The sequence below is a fragment of the Arachis stenosperma genome, chromosome 3 (genome assembly GCF_014773155.1).
Source record: "Arachis stenosperma cultivar V10309 chromosome 3, arast.V10309.gnm1.PFL2, whole genome shotgun sequence".
Classification (NCBI taxonomy): Eukaryota; Viridiplantae; Streptophyta; class Magnoliopsida; order Fabales; family Fabaceae; genus Arachis; species Arachis stenosperma.
In genome coordinates, this window is record NC_080379.1 from 141,332,636 (window position 1) to 141,355,904 (window position 23,269).

The following is a 23,269-nucleotide window of genomic DNA, read 5'->3' on the forward strand; positions in this document are numbered from 1 at the left end:
GTCATGCGTACGCACAAATCCAAGGAGATGCGTACGCATCTGCCATGCGTACGCACAACTGAGTAAATTTCCAGAACTTCATTTATTCATGATTTCTCTACATTTTTTTATGCTTTTTCTCCATTTCTTTAAGTCATTCTTGCCTTCTAAACCTTAAATCACTCAAACAAACATATCAAAGCATCAAATGAAATGGAGGTGAATTAAATTTGACAATTTTAAAGCATACAAAGTATTTTTTCACAATTAAGCACAATTAGGAGAAATTCACAAAAACATGTAGTTTCAATAATTAAATGTAAGATAAGTTGATAAAATATATTCTTTTCAAGCAAAAAATTACCATAAAATAGGGGTTTATTACTAGTTTATATCTTTTATTTTGATTAACTAATTTTAAAATTTTTTTATGCAATTGAACTTTATATGGGATGCTGAGCACGAGGCTCTCATTAGGAAGATATACGACTATTGAATGGGTCGGCGGTGCAATAGATGCTAGAGGATGTTCATGAGAGGTCCGACCACCTCACGACCTGGCTCCGCTTGGAAATAAAAAATGCTCTGTTAGTTCACTGTGAGACTAATAAGGAGTTCAGGTATCGGCATCTCAAAAACAAAGCTAACAGGGCATCGGTTAGGTCGTCCAAGTATACCGGTGGCTCAACGACCTTCATGAAGACTAAGGCCAGGCTAGTATGTAGCTTCTTTAATTTTGTTATTAACTTAGTTATATTCTTTGACATATCATTACTAGGCATCCTAATCATATTGTTTCAATAAAACATGTGTAGTTGAAGTCGTTGTATCGCGATGTGACATTGGTGGAGACGTTGAAGTACACCTACACTTTGAAGGAGAATAAATAGAGATTTGCATATTAGCAGTCTCAGGATCATTATGTGAGTAACATTTGATCTTGTGATATAAAATTATAGATTTACTGTATAGTTGTCGTACTAATCATAATAACATGTGTGACACAAGAGTCCTATCCGCATAGACTAAAGGTCGTGACATAGCAATCTCAGCAAAGTGGGGAGGATGCCGATGACTTTGTTGCTTCAGTCGTCGATCTCGATGCAGTTTGGCGTGAGACCGCCTTAGCGCCGTACAAGAACCGCGTATACGGGTTGGAGTCATTCTTCACCAGTAGCCTCCCCACTTCCACGTTGAGGCCATCGTCTGCCTATGCCACCAGTCGAGCCGTCGACTCTGAGAAAGACATTGGTTTGAGGTTGCAGGTGCAGAAGCTCACCCACAGGCTTTACGAGCAAGTTAAGGAGCTGACCGATTATTGGGAGAGGTACCAGGAGATCCTCACACGTGTGACGGACACAGATGACCTAAGGCTAGGGTGGAGGGAGTAGTTGGAGTGGCTTCAGCGGATGGAGGCTCAGATGGAGGTGTACCAGGCTCAGATGTACGTCGCTGGCATCATCTCTGTTGGTGGTAGCGGTCCTTCTGGTTGCAGCGATCCTGCTGGTGGCAGTAGTGCTACTGGTGGCACACAGACATCACCGCCTTCTGCGTTGCCTCAGTAGGACCATGGGAACGACGACGACGACTACTTGGATCTTTAGTGACTAGGGCTTCGTTTTATTGTTTCATTCTATTTATTTGATTTATTTGACTTTCAATTTATTTGAACATTTGATATTTAATATTTTATAATTGATTTTTATTATTTATAAATTGATCATTAATTATGTGAAAAATAAATTTAAATAAAAATTAAAAAAATTGCGTCACAATTTTTTTTAAAAACATTGACATTATCGTTGGACTTACTGAGAGAATAATCTGACGGTAATAGTGCGGGAAACAACATATTGTAGCGCTAATATTACCGTAAAAAAAGTCAACGGTAACTAAATGGTTTTTCGGGTAGGTAATCCATTGCAGAATCCGATAATAATTGCAGTCGGATGAAAAAATTTGACAATAACTATTTATCGGCAATGTTTATATCGTTTGATTCCATCCGACAATAACTTAATTAATATTGGATTTTATTTGTTTTTCCGACAATAAATCTAATACTACTTAGAATTTTTCTTGTAGTAAACGCGAAAAATGACGGAAAAGTCACTTCGTCTCATGGAACTCAAGGACAAGAGCCGATTTGAACTCTCTTTCTTTTTCAAGGGCACTTTGTTTATCGAAAATAATAGTCAAAAGCTGAGTTGGATCTTTACTCCAATAAAACAGCAGCAAGTTACTGATTTACTCAATTTGAATAACTATAATAAAAAGTTAAAAGCAATAATTTAGAATTGAAATTTTTAATTAACAATAAAAAAAGCTGTTAAGAATAAGAAAATCACATAAAGAATCAAACCCCATATGTTGACATATTCAGTTTTTGATTTGTCAACTTTTCAATTAAGATACTCAAGAATCCAATAATTAGTACAATTTTTGTAAGCGATTAGTTAAAGCTAGTGTTGAAATCATCACTAGCAATGTTCTAAAAATCGGATCGGACCGCCCGGTTGAACCGGTTTAACCGGAGACCGGTGTGTAAAACGGTTCGATCCACCTCTTAAAACCGTTTATACAAAAACAGTTCAGAAACTGATGAACCGGACGGTATCCGGCCGGTTGGACCGAATCGGAAACCGACCGATTCGCATAAAACAACGTCGTTTTCCCTTTTTTTTTTTAAAACAAAAACACAAAAAAGTTAAAACCCAACCCCCCCTCCCCAACACACACCAAACACCCATTCCTTCGAACATCGAAGCAGCTAGCCCTAAGGTTCCCCAGACGGCCAGACCCAAAACCCAACTTCGTCGCCGGAACCGCCGCCGCAGTCCGTGGTTGTCTGCGTCTTCGCGGCCTCCTCCTTCCCCTGTCCCAAAGGCATACGGCCAGAGCTTCTCTTCTAGCTCGGCGCGTCATCCATTCTGCCGGTGAAGTTGCTGTTCGAGGCTTCCAGCTGCTGCGCCGTCGTCTCGCCGTTGACGTCCTGCTGTGGTGGAAGGTTAGTGGCACTGTGATTTCTGTTGAATACTTGGATTATGAATTTGAATGTCTCTGAAGTTTGAAGTAGTGATTTGTGATTTTGAATGTCTCTGATTACTTGATTATTTATTTGTGTTTTGAATATGAAATTTGTGATAAATGATAACTGATTTGTTCTGCTGTTGCCATTTTTTTTCTCAGTAAACTCATAAGCATTGAACTGTGCTGTTTTCCCTCAAATTAATTTTGGTTCATGTGATTTAATTGGTGTTTAGGGTACAAAGTGAAAAGCTATTTTTAATTGGATTTGCAAGGTGATTTTTGGTTGATTTTTTATTTAATTTGGTAATAGTGTTTATGATTGGGTTTATCTGGTTTCATTCTTTTTAAATTTGGTAATAGTGTGATTATTTGTTGGTGTTTTGTAATATTTGTTGCTGAATGATGGTTGTTCGTTCTTGCCTCTGTTTATAATATTTATTGAAATTTTGTACATTTTAATTGCTACACTCTTCAACTATGGATTGTATTATATGCTGCTAGATTTGAACTCATCAAAATTCCCTGAATTTAAGTTCTCCTTTGGAGACACATATTCAATTACCAGTGAAATTATAAACAATCCTGCATCACTTGGTAAACATGCATCTGCCTCTAGCTAATTCAATATAAATAGTGAATTTATTTATTTTTTTAATTCTTTACAAATTATTAAAGGGGGAATTGGAATACAATTAATAATGTCGGTACAAAGTTTTGGGCTGACAAAATTACCTTTGTTTCAAGGGTTTTATGTGTCACGGAATTTGCTAAGATTATTGTTATAATGGAAATTGTTAAAGTTTCAAAGGGTCATTCACAATTCCTTTGTGCTTGCAGCCTCTTAGCAACTTATGCCATAGTTAAGCATTACTTGCCTAGTCCAGTATGCTGCTCTTGGTTTCCTAGAGCAAACATTGTGTGAATTCATGAATATTATAATGTTTCTTGGAGACATCTCATGTTAACAACAGAGACAAAAATTCACCTCACTGCACTATATAATCATGCATCCAAGCTCATATCTATTTCCAGTTAGTTTGTAGTTGTGTACTATAAGTGATTTGTACATATCATCGTAAAAAAAATAACTGGTTACAATTGTTTATTGAAAATGTGCAAATTTAAGTCATGAAAGTTGTTTGTATAATGTGAGATTTCAATGAATAAGTAGCTTTGCATTGTATTCATTGATTATTTGAACCTTCAGTGTTGTCTTCTTATCTATTTTGATGCTATTAATTCATCTCTACATGTTGCTTGACATATTCTAAAATCAATCAAAAGGCACCGTTGTATCATGTCTTACCTATTTGTCAAGTATATTAATATATTTTGTAATATTAATATATTTTTGTGATTAATTCCTATTATTTGTAATATTAAGGAGATGGATTCACCATTAGTATTACAAGGTTTGTTTAATTTGTTTGATCTTTTTTATTTTTTTACATTAGGAAAGAGATGAAAGAGATATTGTTGACTGAATGACAGTGTTGTTATGAGACAAAAAGTGGGTTGAGTTATAGTTTAGGATGTTTATTTATAATTTATTTATTATTTTATTCTAAAACGGTTTTTTTAGTTGAACTACGGTTGAATTGGTTGGACCAGTAAACCAGTGAACTAATGACTAGAACGGTTCAATGACCGGTCCGGTTTTCAGAACCTTGATCATTAATGAAAAAGTTTAAATATTTTTTAATAAATATATTAAAAATTAAATTTTATACATTTTTAATTAAATATCTTCAATTAATAATTTTAATACGTGTCTTTAACTAATTATTTTTTTTTATAAAACTTAATAATATGATGCATAACTTAAGTTGTTACATTGAAAGTTTATCTATGTTGTATAATTGATTCAACCCAATTTCTATTTACAAAATTAGAGTAAAAGTTATGGATTTTTATCAATTAATTTGCATAAATTTTATAAAATATTAATCAAATTGATTATTTTCAAATTATTAATAGCTCCCCTCAAAATCCAAAATCTAATTATAGTAATAGGATTTTCTCTAAAAGACGAAATTTTGTAGAGTTGAGGTAGCTACATTTTCTAACGGGTTTGGTGCTGATGTTAAAATTAATAAACAAAGCAAACATCTAAATTTCCATGGCAGCTCCATTGATGAAGCTCTCCAGAATAATTAATTATCTCAAATCTTTTTTGTAATTTGTAAATTGGCAACCATCTTGCTTCCTTTTTCCAACTTTGTTACCAATGATTCTCCAAATTAAAAAATATTTCAATTCCTCTCCAAAGCAATAATTCATACCGGTCTATCTCCCCTAATGGTTCATAAGTTGAATCAAACCATAAAAAAATTTTCTCCCCCAAGGTTAATGAAGCAAGTAGTAATCTAAGGAATAAACTACCAAAAATACACTTGAATTATCTTGGCACTAGGGGTGTTCAAAATCGATCCGAACCGAATAAAATCGACTAACTGAACTGAAAAAATCGAAAACCGAACAAACTGAAAATCGAAAAAATTATGTTTTGCTGTTTTTTCGGTTCGATTTAATTTTCGATTTTGTCACTTAAAATTTGAACCGAACCGAACCGATCAAATAAAAAACCCCAAATAACTATTAGACCATTACCCCACCCCACCCCATCAGATAACCTAATCACCTACCTTCTTCGCAGCCACACTTTCAAAGAACCCCATTACCGCAACCCCTCGCAGCCCCTCCCAACCCCGCCTCCCAACACCTCGCAACCCCTCTCAGTCCCGCTGAACTACCGCCTCCCAGCTTCTCCCATCAGCGCCTCCCAGCAGCGTCGGACCAGCCACCCAGCAGCGACATTCAGCCCCTCCCAGCAGCGCAAACCAGCGAACCCAACGCCTCCCACTCCCAGCAGCGCCTCCCAGCAGCGCCGGACCAGCCACCCAGAAGTGGCGTTCAGCCCCTCCCAGTAGCACGAACCGGAGAACCCAGCCCCTCCAGCACCTCCCATTCACCCACACCCAGAGATAAGAGACACCGCTGGCCCATTCCTTCTTCCTTGACCACCACTGGAGACTACTCGCCGGAGGTCGCCCACTCTTCCTCGCGTTCATCCCTCTTCGTCGCGTTCTTTCTGTCGCCGCTGTTCCTCGCGTTCATCCCTCCCTCTTCGTGGTTCAGTCGTTCGCGCCGCCTCACGTTCTTGGGCGTTCTCGCTGTCAGTAACGGCCCCATCGCCGTCTTCCTTTCAGTTCCCACCGTCAGTCCGTGGTCCTCCGTTCTTGCCGCTTGCCGTCCTCGATGGTTACCACCTTGCCGTACTCGGTTCCTGCCGCGTTGCCGGCCTCCTTTCAGCGAATCAACGTGTTCTCTGCTTCATTGTTCAGGACTTCAGGCAATTTTTTTATGAAGATCATTTGAATTTTGCGAAGATAATTTGAACTGTGAATTGTGAATAATTGTGAATTGGTTTTGGATATAAACTAATAATTGTTTTTTGCAGTTTCTAAGTCAGTGGCAGTACCACTAGAAGAGTATATAAAACTAGAAATATAAAATCCAAAATCGTGTAAGATTTTACTTGTTCAGTTGTTGTGTTGATGCTGCTGTTATTGTATTTGTTTAAAAGAATTAGATATCATGAATTATACTTGTTCATTTGGTTAATCTTAACTTATCTCGTCGCTGTCTTCTGTCTCATCCTTTTGCAGAGACTGTAGTCTTCTTCGTCATTGGTGACTGTACTCTGCTCTCCCAAGCAGCAAATCCAGGATGAATATGACTATTAGGACTCTGTCCCTTCCTACTGGAATTGCTTTCCCCATCCCGACAGATGTTTTTATGTTGAAGCCCAACCTATTATTGCATCTTAGTTCCCTTGATTATTACCAGGTATGACTTGGAGTTATTTTTCTTTGTATTACCTCCGAGTTTATTGATTCAAGTGTTTGTGTTGTCGATTATTATTGGTTATTATTTGGACTGAATTACAATAGGTATACATAGAAATAAGTCACTAGTATGAAATACAAAATACAAATGTACATTGAAAATAAATTAAATAACACATGGATTTATACATTGTTGCTTGATTTTGGTATACAAATAGCATTTTTGCTGAATTGCGGGTTCGTGTACTGAAAATAACAAAATTGTCAGCCTTATTTACGTTTCTTGGTTGAGATTCTAAACAAAAAGTGGATAATTTCCTTTTGTTTCCTTTGCATAGTTTTCTATAATCTAATGTTAAACTGGTTCGTCTTCAAACTGGCAATATCCCATTCTGGCTAAAGTAATTTATTTCATTGAACATTGTTCTTAGCTTTTATTTGGGTTGTCTACGGTGACAAATGCAATGGTTACTACCAATTATGTTACAAAAATGCTCTTTTGTTCCTGTTTTTGTTTATCAGTACAGTAGCGGTAAGATTAGACTTCCCATGGAGACTAGAATTCAAACGAAGAAATGTCTTCGATGTAAATTGAAAGTCAGGTATGAAGTGCCACAAAATGCTGATTTTCCTCGGCAATATGCAAGAAAAGAAAAGAAACCTTTTCCAACGCCCATTGTTGAGCTGCGACGAGCAGCTAGGGAAAGGCTAAAGATGATGAAAGGTCAGCCAAGGAAACCACTCTCGGCCCCAAAGAATGGGTTGCTTGTGAACAGCCTTATACCAACTGCTTACAATGTGTATAATGCAAGGATCACTTTAATTAACAATCTGAAGAAGTTGCTCAAAGTAGTGCCAGTGCATGCTTGCGGGTAGTTATCCTTGGTACCTTATTATACATTCGGCTAATGTGGAGTTTCTATGATCATAACATCAATTTGATATGTTTTTTTTGTTATTGATAAATGCGATAATAGTAATACGAACTGGTGCTGTTGTTTGGGGTCATGTGACATTTTTGTTTGCTTAGTGGTTTCTTTTACAATTTCTTTGAAGTGTTTCATAGGTCACAAAGCTTTTCATCTTCACCACATTTTAGCTCTTTTAATTGTTTTATCTTTAGTGAAATTTGAATCTAATTTCATACTGGCAATGCCACATAATATTTTTTTGAAAAGCGAATAGTTTATATCTTCCATTTTTAACAGAGGAAATTTGAATGCTAGATTTTTGAAACCCACATTTTGTTCTAACTATTATAACTTAATGAAAGCGATATTATAGACTTCATGTAAAATTTACCTCACTTTACCCCTCAATCGAAGATACCCATATAAACAATGCCAGTTTTTCCACTTGTTTGCTGCTTAAAGTCTTTCATGGTAAGCATGCTGCCAGAGCCAAGGATAGGTAATTCACTGATGTAGGTAGGTTAACTTATGGTAGCATTGTAAGATTTTCAGTTGAAATTTAAATTCTGTTATACATTGAGCACAAATAATATATTCATGTACATTTTCAAGTGAGCACATAAGATATAGTAAGGACAAATTCTAGTTACTAGCTAACCTTGCAATATGGTATTTGTGCTGACAAACTAGTCTTGTTGCTAACTCGTTCTGATTTACATGAGAAAAATGTCAGATCTTCCTGTAAAGTTTATTTTCTCTGTTAAAACTTGGTGCATTATTGTCCATTATTTATACAAATAAATGTGATTTAATGTCTGCCACAGCAAAAGTAATGAAAAAATGATTGATTGTCCTGTAGTGGTAGGTATCTAAAAATTTGTATACTGATGCAGGTGGTGCAGCGAAATCCATGTAGGACCTGTTGGACATCCATTTAAATCGTGTAAAGGTGCACAAGCCAATCTTCGCAAGGGACTCCACGAATGGATGAAGGCACATGTTGAAGACATGATAATACCAATTGAAGCCTATCACCTCGAAGATCGACTAGGAAAGAGGATTCCTCATGAAGAGAGATTCTCTATCCCTCGAATACCAGCAGTGGTTGAGCTTTGTATTCAAGCTGGTGTTGAAATTCCAGAATTTCCCACCAAAAGAAGAAGAAAGCCCATAATTCGGATTGGGAGAAAGGAATATATTGATGCTGATGAAAGTGAACTGCCAAATGAAACCCCAGCAGAACCATTAAGACCACTACTAGCTGAAATATCTGATTCAGAGGTAGTAGCTCCATCGAGCAACGAAGAAATCGTTGCCCTTGCCGAGGAAACTCTCCAGGCATGGGAACGAATGAGGAAAGGTGCTAAGAGATTAATGAGGATGTATCCTGTGAGGGTCTGTGGATATTGCCCGGAAATCCATGTTGGTCCCCAGGGGCACAAGGCTCAAAATTGTGGAGCACACAAACACCAACAACGCAATGGGCAGCATGGTTGGCAGTCTGCAATTCTTGATGACTTGATCCCACCAAGATTTGTTTGGCATGTTCCTGATGTAAATGGGCCACCCTTGGAACGAGAGCTAAAAGATTTTTATGGGCAAGCTCCTGCTGTTGTGGAACTATGCATCCAGGCCGGTGCTGATTTACCGGAACAATATAAATCAACCATGCGACTCGATGTTGGGATCCCATCAACTATGAAAGAAGCTGAGATGGTAGTTTGAGATGAAATATACTTGTAAACAAACAACTGGTGTTAGCGTGTACACTGCATAAATTATGCCATATGTACATATGTTTTTATCAACCAAGTTTAACCAACTTGTTCCAATTACTCATTGGTCTAGAAAAATATCGCTTTTCTTCATTTTTTTTAATTAATTTTTTTATGAACATGTTTTTTCTTATATTTTGTTATTTTTACAAAATAATTTTATGTTTCTGATTGTGTTATTTATAGTTTGGGATGCGAATTTAAGCCGCAATCTTTTTTACTCGTTTTTGGATAAGAAGGGCCTTCACTTTTGCACAATAAGGTAGTATCTCGTTATCATTCAAGGACTTTCGAGTAATGCGTGAGAATAGTTTTCTTCATAAAAAAAAGTGAACCAGATAATCATGGTCTATTGGTCTATGTGGATGATATTGATACTACATTTCTTAATCCTAACTCCACACATTTACGTAAAACTTTCTCAATTCAAATTTATCTTTCGATATTGAATGTTAGGACAAGGATCAAAGAGTTTATCCTTCATGACTGCATCATCCACCTACTTTTTCCATCAATCTTCCGGATGAGGAATCTCCACCTACACTTTCATACGGATGAGGAACTTGGCATGGACAGTAGTGAGTCTCTGTAGGAGGCATTTGGTGACTTTTTTTGGCCGTTTGTCTCCTCAATATTGATCTCCAAATCTTCAACCGATTGGTTCAAATCAACATCATCTCGTATTGACTTTTTTCGTATTCCGTTGAACAAGGTCGTTTCCTTGGTTGAAATCCTAGGAGAGCGTTCGTGTCATTGTCCAACTCTTCTAACAATAATGTTTTATTATAATAGATAGCTAATTAGCTATATATGTTAATTTGGCACATTTTTTTGCTAAATTTCATTAGCTGACAGTATAAAATATTATTAGCATATAGAAATTAATTACAAAATATTACGCCTAAAAAATGATATTCTTGAATCAAGTAAGACAAAATTTCAGGTTCTAAAGGTAAAATTATAAATGATCAATACAAGTAAGATCGTATTCCTCACAAAGTCACATGATCAAGCTTCTCCAGATCCGGCGCAAATGTGATTAAGAATTTAGGTGTGCCTTTATATTGATGAATATGACTAGACATATACAAACTAAATTGAGAAACATAATAATCCAACTTTGACCGAACCAAATATTAAACAGATTAATAAAATTAGTGAGAATTCTTGAGACCTTCTTAATTATAAAAAGACATACGAAAAATATTAAAAAATTAATATTTATATAGTGAAAAAAATAAAAATTATCTACTATTTTAAATATAAAAAATATTAATCATCTAACATTTTTCAAATAAGTTTAGTTTCACTTCTTTTTTACTACCGTTGGTCACACATTTAAGTCATCATGAATAACAAGTAATCAAAAGAAAAAAAAAAAAACAGAAATGAGACAAAAAATTAAATGAATGTCAAAGCTCTCTAGCTACTTTGCATAATCGAACACAATGTCGATTTCAAAACCCATAAAATGGATGAAAGAGGAAGCCTAGTGGTGCAAACTTGCCATCACCAACTAGTGGTAGCTTAGAGTGTCTACAGCAAAATTAAAAGTTAACACCAATTGAATATAATTAAGAACTAGCTAGTTACCCAATAGGTTAATCCTCCCTAAAGCTATATTATAAAAGTCTTGGAGATGTTGAAGGACACTAATTAATTAAGGTCTTAGTAGTGTTTTTACCTTTTTGTCCAGGGAAGTCAATTCCCGAACCCGAGAAGGAATATCATGCAAGGTGCGTTCTTGACTTCTCCACATCATTCTGTGTAAATCCCAATTTCCTCAACACTTCATCTTTTATGTTTTCCAAAATACCAATAATTATATCCTTCTTGTATAAGCTACAATACAAAATTAACCAAGTAAATATAACATAAAAAATTGTAGAAACAAGCACGCATGGGATGAAGGGAATTTGATTAGTGAAAAAAAAAAAAACTCCTAAGGATAAATTATACGAAGAGATTAAAGGAGGTTAAATCCTTAACAAAAAATATATACAGAAAAGACCTTTGAAGTGTTTAGTATCGAAAATTTGTTTAATGAAAAACGATGTAATAATATATATTATGGAACAAGAAAATAATTTAGGCATTATTTGTCCTCTAAAATGTTAACGGACAAAATCTTTTTATTCGTTCTCTTTTTATTTTATTTGCTTTTGATAAAATAGTTTAACTTTGATGTGCTAATAATGTAAAATATTTTACATAATTTTTAATCACATTCATCTTCTTATAACTATTTACACAGTAAAAATAAAAAATAGTTATTTTTTGTTAGATGTAGCATGATATAATTAGGTGTATATGTAAATCTATTGTAGACGAAGAATGCATCAAAATTAAATTAAAAAAAAATAAAAAATATTTTCTAAAGTCAAACATCCATATCCAAAAAATTAATAAGAATGAAGGTGATAGAGGTAGAGGCTTACCACATGATGATTTCATCATAGTGAAGCAGGATCACCAGACAAAGAAGCCTTGATTCTCTCAACAGTGCAAGAAATAAGACTATTAACCCTTGCAACTAACCCAAGAGAAAGCTTAGCCGTTGGAACTGAATCAACCAATATTTGTAATGCAACTATCAATAGAGAACCACCAATGCCGCCTGAATCTCCATCGGGGAGGATGGCAAATCCTGAAGGAAGAAGTGCCACATAATCTGGGTCCCCTCCATTCAAAACCACATTCATGGCAACAATGTCCACAGGAGCATAAACTACAAAGAAGCCTGTTGAATCTGTGCAACTCTCTTGTTGTATCAACATGTTGCTCTGGCTTGAATTTGCACTCTGCATTCATCATCGTAATAATATTTTAATTTACTCATACTTCACTTGCTTTAACTAGACACATGGATTTATATATTATAGGATGTTTCCTGAAATTATAGTCTTCAAAAAGATTGGTACCCACAAAAGATTAAATCCTAAATCATCTACTATATATTTGTGTATAAATAAATGCACTGAAATTATAGAATGATTAATCTTTTTGCATATACGTACTATGGTTGCTTAAAAATCTTTACAAAATGTGGATCCTATTATTTATATTTGTATGAAGTAATTCAAAAGTTAAGTATGTGAGAACACACCAATATTGTTTGAGGGTAAACTGTTACTGTTATACTAAAATTGATGTTACTAAAAATTCAGTCTAACTGTATGTTAAACCTTTATATTGATATTGTATTGTAACATAAACTACACAATTGTTTTAAAAGAAAAGATTTTTTGTATGTATTAGTATTTATTTAATTGAATTTCTTTTGGAGAATAAAGCTACATCCCGATGATACATATTCATAGTGCATGAAAAATAAAACTCATAAAATAAGAAAAAAATGTATAGGGTTAACTCACATCGACTCTAAGTAGCGACACACAATTTCCGGTATCTCTTCCATTTGCAATGTGCGCCATTTCTTGCACTGCTCCACCATTTGAAAGAATATCCCACTGTAATTTTCAACAGGGTAAGAAAGTTAAAACCGCAAACATGAACATAAACATTTAAGTAATAATTTAATAAATTCAGATAGATAAAATTTCTATATCCGTCAAAAATCAATTTATAACAAGGCTGAGTGTGAAAAATGGGATCCATTTGACCCATGGCTGAAAAGTTAGTCAATGAATTGATGTACACTTCAATTTTTGGTAATCTGAATAAGATCTATCCCAAGCACTTGTGGTTTGTGTAAAAAGTAAAAACTAGATAGGCATTTCCCAAGAAAAGGAATTTATCTTATTTAGAAAAGGACCTATTTATTTTGAAAAAAAAAATAATGGAAATATTAAAAAGATTAGTGTCTATTTTTTTAGATATCTTTTATTATATCTAATTCATAAAAAATATTATTTTAAAGATTTAAATGCAAAATATTTTAGTTAAATTATGAATTATTTACCATCTTAACTCATTCAATTTTTATTATTTTTATACATATTTAAAAAATAAAAAGATAAATTAATAGTAGTGTCTATTGATATGCTGGTAGGATATAAGGTTAATGAAAAATAATAATAATAAAGTTTGAAGGTTTGAATTGTTGTCACATACCTCGCTTCTTGAATTCTCATCACGGAGGAAATCAAAGGCTGTTTTGGGAGGAACTGGAAGCCAAAAGGAAGTGGCAGCACTTAGAACAATGCCAGGTGGTCTTCCATCATCAACGCTCTTTCGAGTCATGACTCTGACATCATTGACACCTGTCCCATTTAGTGTTGTCCACGTGTGTGCTGTTGACGCACTCACTCCACCACAAAAGCTTATCACCATTCTCTCTGCCAGCTTCAGCATACTCTTCCTCCCTTCTTGGTTTGTTATCACTAATTATTAACATCATAACATCATGCATGCCATAACTTAATTAGTATTGATACAAAAAAAATTTAGAAAATGAGTATTCAATTTTGCATAAAACTAGATTTTTCTTGACAAAACGAGCGTTGACAGAATTAGTTTTATATTTCGTACAAAAATTTGTCAGTGGTCTAAACAGTCTAAACATTCCTAAGTAGAAATATCAATTTATCCTTTTTGATAGATATACATAGTTAAGTAATATAAATAAGAAGTAAAAAAAAAATCCAACAAAATAGGTATGTAAGGAAATCAGTGTTTTTTTTTATGAATACCTCCAACATCTACGGTGGGAACGTTTGTTGCCATGGCACTAGCAAGCCTCTCACATTGTCTATCCAAAGTTGCAACCCAGCGTTTTGCACCAAATGCATGTCCAGAGTTTACAAGCTGCTTGTAAAGGTTAGGAACACCTCTATCATCCACTTCCACATGCTCAACCCATGTCACCTAATGTCAAATATTTAGATTAGATTGTTTACATTGTATTCTTTTTAAGTGAGACTCTTTTCTGGTTGTATTGATTAATCAATCTATGTATACATTTTTTATAATAAATACTATTTTGACATTATATATTCTTAACAACAAAATATGCATTATTTTTGTTTTGTTAAATAAAAAATAATTTAAACATATAATTAATTATGAACAGCTGAATTTTTATACAAATGTTAAAAATATTTGGTGTACGAATAGTATTATTTATTTATTTATTTTTGAATTACCTTAGAATAACCATTGGGCATTTCATGGATTAAGCAACCAGAAGGCCTTCTTCTAGATCTTGGAGTAAGACCAGGGCGTAAATGCAGAAAAATATGAAAAAATATTACTATAAAGTAGGGATTTTACCTAACATTGCATGATATAACCATGATAAAGCGATTTAAATATAACATGATTTAACTTGAAACCTAACCCATCATTTTATATAGAGGGAGTAAGAAGAGAGGAGAGGAGAGAGATTGAAACTAGGGGTTAAGATATTCAAAAAATTGGATGTATTATTATTTACTATTTTACTTAGAGAAGTAATTTTAAATAAACAGAAAATAAATATGAAAGATTTAAATTTCTATCTTCAAATTATATTCTTTACTTATTTTTTAATTATTGAATTATACTATTTATATAATTTTATTATTTCAGTTTCATAAATTATATTAATATTAACAAAAATAAAAGATGTTAAACAAGCATATTGTTATTTTCTTATGGATATTTAGATTCTAGTCTCCAATTTGCCATACTTATTTTCATGTTTAATAAACTCATTTTTCTAGAATTGCATAATTTCTAATTCCATAGTTTTTATCAGCAAATTCTATATTGTTGTATAAAGAATATTTAGATTCTAGTCTCTAATTTGCCATACTTATTTTTATGTTTAATAAACTCATTTTTTTAGAATTGCATCATTTCTAATTCCATAGTTTTTATTAGCAAATTCTATATTGTTGTATAAAGAAACATACAATAATCATAATATGTCTGTAAACACCTTTTTAATTCTTCTATTTTTATTTATTGATTGATCTTAATTCTTTTAGTGTTCTAATGAAATGTATTTAAGAACTATTTTTTATGTTAAAATGTTATTTTGTTAAAAAAACATTTATGATTTGCTACTTCAAATTTAATGTGCTTAAATACTTTAGTTCATGATTACGGTAAAAGTAGAACTTGAACTTTATTACGGAAGGAAAAACAAAAATAATTAAATAAATAAAAATATATTTTGATAATTCTTTAAGGACCAAATCGTGGTCTGAACTTTAAAACATTTTTTTATTTTTCAGTATCTATTTCCTCTCACCACTCATTAACAGTTGCGCTCTTGTTCGCCTTCGCCTATTTGCACAACTTCTCTTCGCTCCATTCATGATCATCCCTTCTGTTTTTATCTTTTTAACAGGGATATTCATAAATTAAATTATATCAATAAATTTAAATCAACCACAAAAAATAGATGAAATAAATAATAAATTAAAATTATCATGTATATTAAATATAATGATATAATGTAATTAAAATTTGATATATATAAATTTATATATAGAAAGGTTAATCTAAGTATACGTATTCTAAATTGATTCATATATATTATGGAACACAATTTTTTATAATATAATTATAAGATAAATAACTAGATAATATAATAGAAACTAGAAAAAAATCCTAAAATATCTTATCTGTATTAGTCTATTTGATGTGAAGACTGAAGATCCGCATATTAATAATTAAATAAATAATAAATATATATATGTTACTACCACTTAGCAATTCTCGTATCACATTTCATTTATTTTTCGACTGCATTCTTCCATTTATCCACATTCAGGGATTAGAGACACCACTCGGTTATTCCTTTTTCTTTGGCCATCACTGGAGACTACTGGCCGGAGGTTGTCGCTCTTCCTCGCATTTAGGGGTGGCAAGCGAGGAAGCCTGCCCCGCCCTGCCAGAAGTCCGTCCCGCCCCATCTAGTGACGCGATCCCAAAATTCTAACCAGCCCCGTTTAACGGCGGACTGGCGGGCCGGTTGGCTAAACCTGCTAAATATTCTTTTTTATTTATTTTTAGCTATTAAATAATATATATAAAGGCATAAAAAAATCTCTTCTATTTTTTATTTTTAACTATTATAATTTCTAAAAGTATAAACAAATTATAATTTTTATATTCACAAACTTTAAAGTTTTTGCAATTATAAATATCTAATAAATATAATTATAAACCAAGTTTTCATCCAAACACATAATTACAAATATTGTTTTCAAAGCAAAATAAACATAATCCAAAATATAATTATAAATATTGTCTATAAAACAAAATAAACATAATCCAAAACACTCCATTTTCATCTCAATTTTCTTGTAAGTTGGGTTGGAAAAAGTTGGATTTTGGCAAAAAAAAATTGTAAAAGTACCCCATTGCCAAAAGAATATGAAGCCTGATGGAGAAGTCCGTCCCGCCCCATCAAAATTCGCGGTTTAAGCGGTGCGGGGTTAGGCGGGTTTTTGCTATTTGGCCTAATTTTCCAGCCCAACTCGCCTTTTTTGGCGGGTTACACAGGCCGGCCCGGCGGGTTTAGGCCCGTTTGCCACCCCTACTCGCATTCATCCCTCTTCGTGGTGTTCTTCCTCGTTCCTCGCGTTCATCCCTTTCTCTTCGTGGTTCAATAGTTCTCGCCGCCTCACATTCTCGCCGTCAGTCAGCAACGTTGCCATTCTCTTTACAGTTTTCCCATCAGTCCGTGGTCCTCTATTCTCCCCGGTTTGATGCCCTCAGTGGTTACCGTCTTGCCGTACTCAATTCCTCCAGTATTGCGGTCCTACTTCAGGCAATTTTTTTATGAAGATCATTTGAATTTTGCGAAGATAATTTGAACTGTGAATTGTGAATAATTGTGAATTGGTTGTGGATATAAACTAATAATTGTTTTTTTCCAGTACCACTAGAAGAGTGTATAAAACTCAATGTTCTGAAAACCGATTCAAACCGGCCGGTCGAATTGGAAACCAATATAAAAAGCGAATCGATTATATACTAAAATTAATGTTAGACCATCGAACCGGTCGGTCGAACCGAACCGGAACTCGACCGGTTTTCTGAAATTAGCTTAAAACAGCGCCGTTGGTTTGAGGAACCCTAACCCTTAACCAAAACGGAAAACGCGCAGCACCCTCTTGCCCTCTCCTCTCTCACAGTCTCACTCAGCCACTCTCCTCCTTCCTCTCATCGAGCTCCTCCTCATTCCCTCACTTCCATCTCTCTGGCCTCTGAACGAACACACTGAAGGACGCAGAGAAGAGAACTCAAACGCAGCTTGGAGGAAGCACCAAAGGAGCCCTCCATCTGGTTGCCGTTCTTCAACGTCCAGCCACCGGCGCTGTCCGCATTGCTACAGCTTCGGCGCAACGTCGCCGTTGTTCGCCGCGCGTCTGCCTCCTTTTTGGCCAAGCTTCTGCCTCTGTTTTCTGGCCGAGCCTTGTTCTGCCCTTTTTTGCCAACCCTTGTTCTGCCTTTGTTCGAGTTGCTTAGCCTTCTGTTCAGCCTCTGTTCGCCGCCCTTCAGCCACCGTTCCGCCGTTGTTCAACCATCTCCGTTTTAAAGCTCCTCTCTCCCTGTACTGTTTGAATTTCAGAACTGCTCCATCCTAGGGTATTTCTAAAATTTCTTCTTGTTCTTTCTTGTATTAATTATTCAGTTATTGTTTTATTTGATTGTTGTTTTCATGATTAGTATGTTTTTCTAGTTCTTATTTTGTTGGTTTGCTGTAGTTTAAAATTTTAATTGTTCTTGTTATTTTGATTTTCAGTTTTAATTGATCTTACTAACTTGTTAATTTGATCAATTATTGTTTTGGTGTTGTTCTTGACCTTTTGATTGTTATATTGTGTTTTGCTGCTGTTGATTTAATAAATTGATCATTGAGTGGAAGATGCAAACCTGCCATGATAAACCTACTCCTGCCATGTTAAACATGTCATGTTAAACCTACTCAATTCATTTCATTCTTGGCATTCATAACAAGGCTTTTAATTTCATTGCAAGAATGGTGGTAATCTTGATGAAGCTACAACGATGTAGGCATGGATAAATCATAAGCTTGATATCTAACACACTTTATTCCACAAACAGAAAATTCACATGACAGAAAAAAAGAGAAGAAAGAAAACACATAAAGCTTTGCACGGCCTCTGATCTCCTCTGGTTGTTCTGTTAGGCAAATCCACAAACAAGTCTTGCAAGCTACAAGGGTTTAGATAAGTGAGAGATTAATTTATATATAGAGGTATCAGAAAGAAGCTTGATTTGGAGGCAATTAATTAATAATGACGAGCCATGATGTATTACATTATGATAATAATGATGATGGTGGGGGTTTGCTTACAATACAGGGAAGGAAGAGTAGGAAGATCAAAGGGGGTTGGTTGATGACTCTAGTACTAATAATAAATGGTTTTGAGAAGGACCTCAGAGATAATAGATACTTTCATCTCGTTTTTTTTTTTCTTTGCTCACAAGTTATATGTTGTTGCTGGTAGAGTAGTAGTTGTATTTGCACAATAAAAGTTAAATCTAATTGTATATTTATATATGATTGATGCTGATTTAGATTAAAGTGGTAGTGGTGGTGGTAGTAGTATATGTCATGCTGCACCACTTGATTTTTACGGTCCAAGTAATTGATGTATCAAGGAAGCAAAAATGCTGCAAGTTATGGCGAATTTTGATGATTGATGACAAACTTGGATGTTGGCATTTTATGTTTGATTGGCTGTTTTTGTTATTTGATTTTTGAGTTTGTAATGAGATTATAACATTCTAGTTTATGTAGTACTTTTAATTTGAATGATATTTTAAAGTTTATATTAGACTATAATTATGTTTTAGTGTATTTATTTATATTTTATTTATTATTTTATTATAAAATGGTTTTTTCGGTTTAACCACGGTTGAACCGGTTGAACCTATAAACCAGTAAACCAGTAATTAGAGCAGTTCGATGACCAGTTCGGTTTTCAGAACCTTGATAAAACTAGAGGTATAAAATACAAAATAGTGTAGGATTTTACTTGTTCAGTTGTTATGTGATGCTGCTGTTATTGTTTATATGTCTAAAAGAATTAGATATCATGATTTATACTTATTCACTTGTTCTTTGGTCCTGTAGTTTTATTGAATCTTTCATACAGAAATATGCATTCAAATAAAGTTTCTGTTTTGTGGATATATCCAATATTCCTTACGGATTGGATCGGGTCCAATCCTTAAAAATTCAGATATCTTATCTGATCCGATTAGAATTGTGCGTACACCCTACTTTCTGACTTGTGCTACAATGTTTCCTTTTGGCTGTGAGCTTGTGCTGCTGCTCCGCCTCCATCATGCATCTTGGGTAATCTCAACTTATCTCTCGTCCCTGCCTTCTGTCTCATCCTTTTGCAGAGACTGCAGCCTTCTTCGTCATTGGTGACTGTACCCTGCTCTCGCAAGCAGCAAATCCAGGATGAATATGACTATTGGGACTCTGTCCCTTCCTACTGGAATTGCTTTCCCCACTCCGACAGATGTTTTTATGTTGAAGCCCAACCTATTATTGCATCTTAGTTCCCTTGATTATTACCAGGTTTGACTTGGAGTCATTTTTCTTTGTATTACCTCCGAGTTATTGATTCAAGTGTTTGTGTTGTCGATTATTATTGGTTATTATTTGGACTGAATTACAATAGGTATACACAGAAATAAGTCACTGGTATGAAATACAAAATACAAATATACATTGAAAATAAATTAAATAAATAACATGCATTTATACATTGTTGTTTGATTTTGGCATAGAAATAGCATTTCTGCTGAATTGTGGGTTGTTGTACTGAAAATAATAAAATTGTCAGCCTTATTTACGTTTCTATGTTGAGATTCTAAACAAAAAGTGGATAATTTCCTTTTGTTTCCTTTGCATAGTTTTCTATAATCTAATGTTAAACTGGTTTGTCTTCAAACTGGCTAATATCCCATTCTGGCTAAAGTAATTTACTTCATTGAACATTGTTCTTAGCTTTTATTTGGGTTGCCTACTGTGACAAATGCAATGGTTACTGCCAATTATGTTACAGAAATGCATTTTTGTTCCTGTTTTTGTTTATCAGTATGGTAGCGGTAAGATTAGACTTCCCGTGGATACTAGAATTCAAGCGAAGAAATGTTTTCGATGTAAATTGAAAGTCAGGGATGAAGTGCCACAAAATGCTGATTTTCCCCGGCAATATGCAAGAAAAGAAAAGAAACCTTTTCCGACGCCCATTGTTGAGCTGCGACGAGCAGCTAGGGAAAGGCTAAAGATGATGAAAGGTCAGCCAAGGAAACCACTCTCGGCCCCAAAGAATGGGTTGCTTGTGAAGAGCCTTATACCAACTGCTTACAATGTGTATAATGCAAGGATCACTTTAATTAACAATCTGAAGAAGTTGCTCAAAGTAGTGCCGGTGCATGCTTGCGGGTAGTTATCCTTGGTACCTTATCATACATTCGGCTAATGTGGAGTTTCTATGATCATAACATCAATTTGATATGTTTTCTTCGTTATTGATAAATGCGACAATAGTAATACAAACTGGTGCTGTTGTTTGGAGTCATGTGACATTTTTGTTTGCTTAGTGGTTTCTTTTACAATTTCTTTGAAGTGTTTCATAGGTCACAAAGCTTTTCATCTTCACCACATTTTAGCTTTTTTAATTGTTTTATCTTTAGTAAAATTTGAATCTAATTTCATAATGGAAATGCCACATAATATTTTTTTGAAAAGCGAATAGTTTATATCTTCCATTTTCAACAGAGGAAATTTGAATGCTAGACATTTGCAACCCAGTTTGTTCTAACTATTATAACTTAAATGAAAGCGATATTATAGACTTCATGTAAAATTTACCTCACTTTACCCCTCAATCAAAGATACCCATATAAACAATGCCAGTTTTTCCACTTGTTTGCTGCTTAAAGTCTTTCATGGTATGCATGCTGCCAGAGCCAAGGATAGGTAATTCACTAATGTAGGTAGGTTAACTTATGGTAGCATTGTAAGATTTTCAGTTGAAATTTAAATTCTGTTATACATTGAGCACAAATAATATATTCATGTACATTTTCAAGTGAGCACATAAGATATAGTAAGGACAAATTCTAGTTACTAGCTAACCTTGCAATATGGTATTTGTGCCGACAAACTAGTCTTGTTGCTAACTCGTTCTGATTTACATGAGAAAAATGTCAGATCTTCCTGTAAAGTTTATTTTCTCTGTTAAAACTTGGTGCATTATTGTCCATTATTTATACAAATAAATGTGATTTAATGTCTGCCACAGCAAAAGTAATGAAAAAATGATTGATTGTCCTGTAGTGGTAGGTATCTAAAAATTTGTATACTGATGCAGGTGGTGCAGCGAAATCCATGTAGGACCTGTTGGACATCCATTTAAATCGTGTAAAGGTGCACAAGCCAATCTTCGCAAGGGACTCCACGAATGGATGAAGGCACATGTTGAAGACATGATAATACCAATTGAAGCCTATCACCTCGAAATCGACTAGGAAAGAGGATTCCTCATGAAGAGAGATTCTCTATCCCTCGAATACCAGCAGTGGTTGAGCTTTGTATTCAAGCTGGTGTTGAAATTCCAGAATTTCCCACCAAAAGAAGAAGAAAGCCCATAATTCGGTTTGGGGAAAGGAATATATTGATGCTGATGAAAGTGAACTGCCAAATGAAACCCCAGCAGAACCATTAAGACCACTACTAGCTGAAATATCTGATTCAGAGGTAGTAGCTCCATCGAGCAACGAAGAAATCGTTGCCCTTGCCGAGGAAACTCTCCAGGCATGGGAACGAATGAGGAAAGGTGCTAAGAGATTAATGAGGATGTATCCTGTGAGGGTCTGTGGATATTGCCCGGAAATCCATGTTGGTCCCCAGGGGCACAAGGCTCAAAATTGTGGAGCACACAAACACCAACAACGCAATGGGCAGCATGGTTGGCAGTCTGCAATTCTTGATGACTTGATCCCACCAAGATTTGTTTGGCATGTTCCTGATGTAAATGGGCCACCCTTGGAACGAGAGCTAAAAGATTTTTATGGGCAAGCTCCTGCTGTTGTGGAACTATGCATCCAGGCCGGTGCTGATTTACCGGAACAATATAAATCAACCATGCGACTCGATGTTGGGATCCCATCAACTATGAAAGAAGCTGAGATGGTAGTTTGAGATGAAATATACTTGTAAACAAACAACTGGTGTTATCGTGTACACTGCATAAATTATGCCATATGTACATATGTTTTTATCAACCAAGTTTAACCAACTTGTTCCAATTACTCATTGGTCTAGAAAAATAACACCTTGTTCCAATTTTGTTATTTTGTTATTTTTTTAATACTGCTGTTTTGTCGATTTTTAGCAAATCGAGGGTGGTTCGATATCTAATGGTTTGGGAGCGAAACCTACTCCTCTTTGCGACTACCAGTTTTCTTACAGTGCGTCAAAAACCTTTCGATTGAACAGAAACTCAAGGAAATCTGGAAAATAAATGATAAAGACTTTGAAAATAAATTGATTGAATTTAAAATGAATTGTATGGAATTTTAAATAAAACAATAAACTGCCATCGATTAGATCAAAGGACTTTTGAAATGGAAAATAAAAATAAATGTAAAATTAGACAAAGAAATTAAATGTTGTTTGAAAGATAAACTTACAAAAAAAATAAAGTTTGCAGAAAATGTAAATAAAAAGGTAAAAACAGTGAAAGAAACTTTACAAAAAGAACTCGAATGCAGATTC

General features: G+C 34.5%; 1 protein-coding gene and 2 pseudogenes across 5 annotated transcripts; 2 read left to right on the forward strand and 1 right to left on the reverse strand.

Annotated features, from left to right (window-relative positions):
• Positions 1 to 2,713: 2,713 nt before the first annotated feature.
• On the forward strand, positions 2,714 to 9,636 carry LOC130968836 (APO protein 2, chloroplastic-like). 5 transcript variants are annotated; one of them, XM_057894307.1, is made up of 5 exons: positions 2,714 to 2,986; positions 6,470 to 6,535; positions 6,678 to 6,858; positions 7,380 to 7,729; positions 8,662 to 9,636. In XM_057894307.1, exons 3-5 carry the CDS (start codon positions 6,739 to 6,741, stop codon positions 9,491 to 9,493), a joined length of 1,302 nt encoding a protein of 433 aa, XP_057750290.1. In that variant the 5' UTR covers positions 2,714 to 2,986; positions 6,470 to 6,535; positions 6,678 to 6,738; the 3' UTR covers positions 9,494 to 9,636. The 5 variants fall into 5 exon arrangements, with proteins under 5 accessions (XP_057750290.1, XP_057750292.1, XP_057750287.1 ...); XM_057894309.1 differs by having other exon boundaries at positions 7,385 to 7,729; XM_057894305.1 differs by lacking the exon at positions 2,714 to 2,986 and adding an exon at positions 5,668 to 6,361.
• A 1,735-nt stretch (positions 9,637 to 11,371) lies between these two features.
• Positions 11,372 to 14,846, reverse strand: LOC130966774 (homeobox-leucine zipper protein HDG2-like; annotated as a pseudogene).
• A 2,745-nt stretch (positions 14,847 to 17,591) lies between these two features.
• LOC130970036 (APO protein 2, chloroplastic-like) lies at positions 17,592 to 22,800 on the forward strand (annotated as a pseudogene).
• The last annotated feature ends 469 nt before the right edge of the window (positions 22,801 to 23,269 follow it).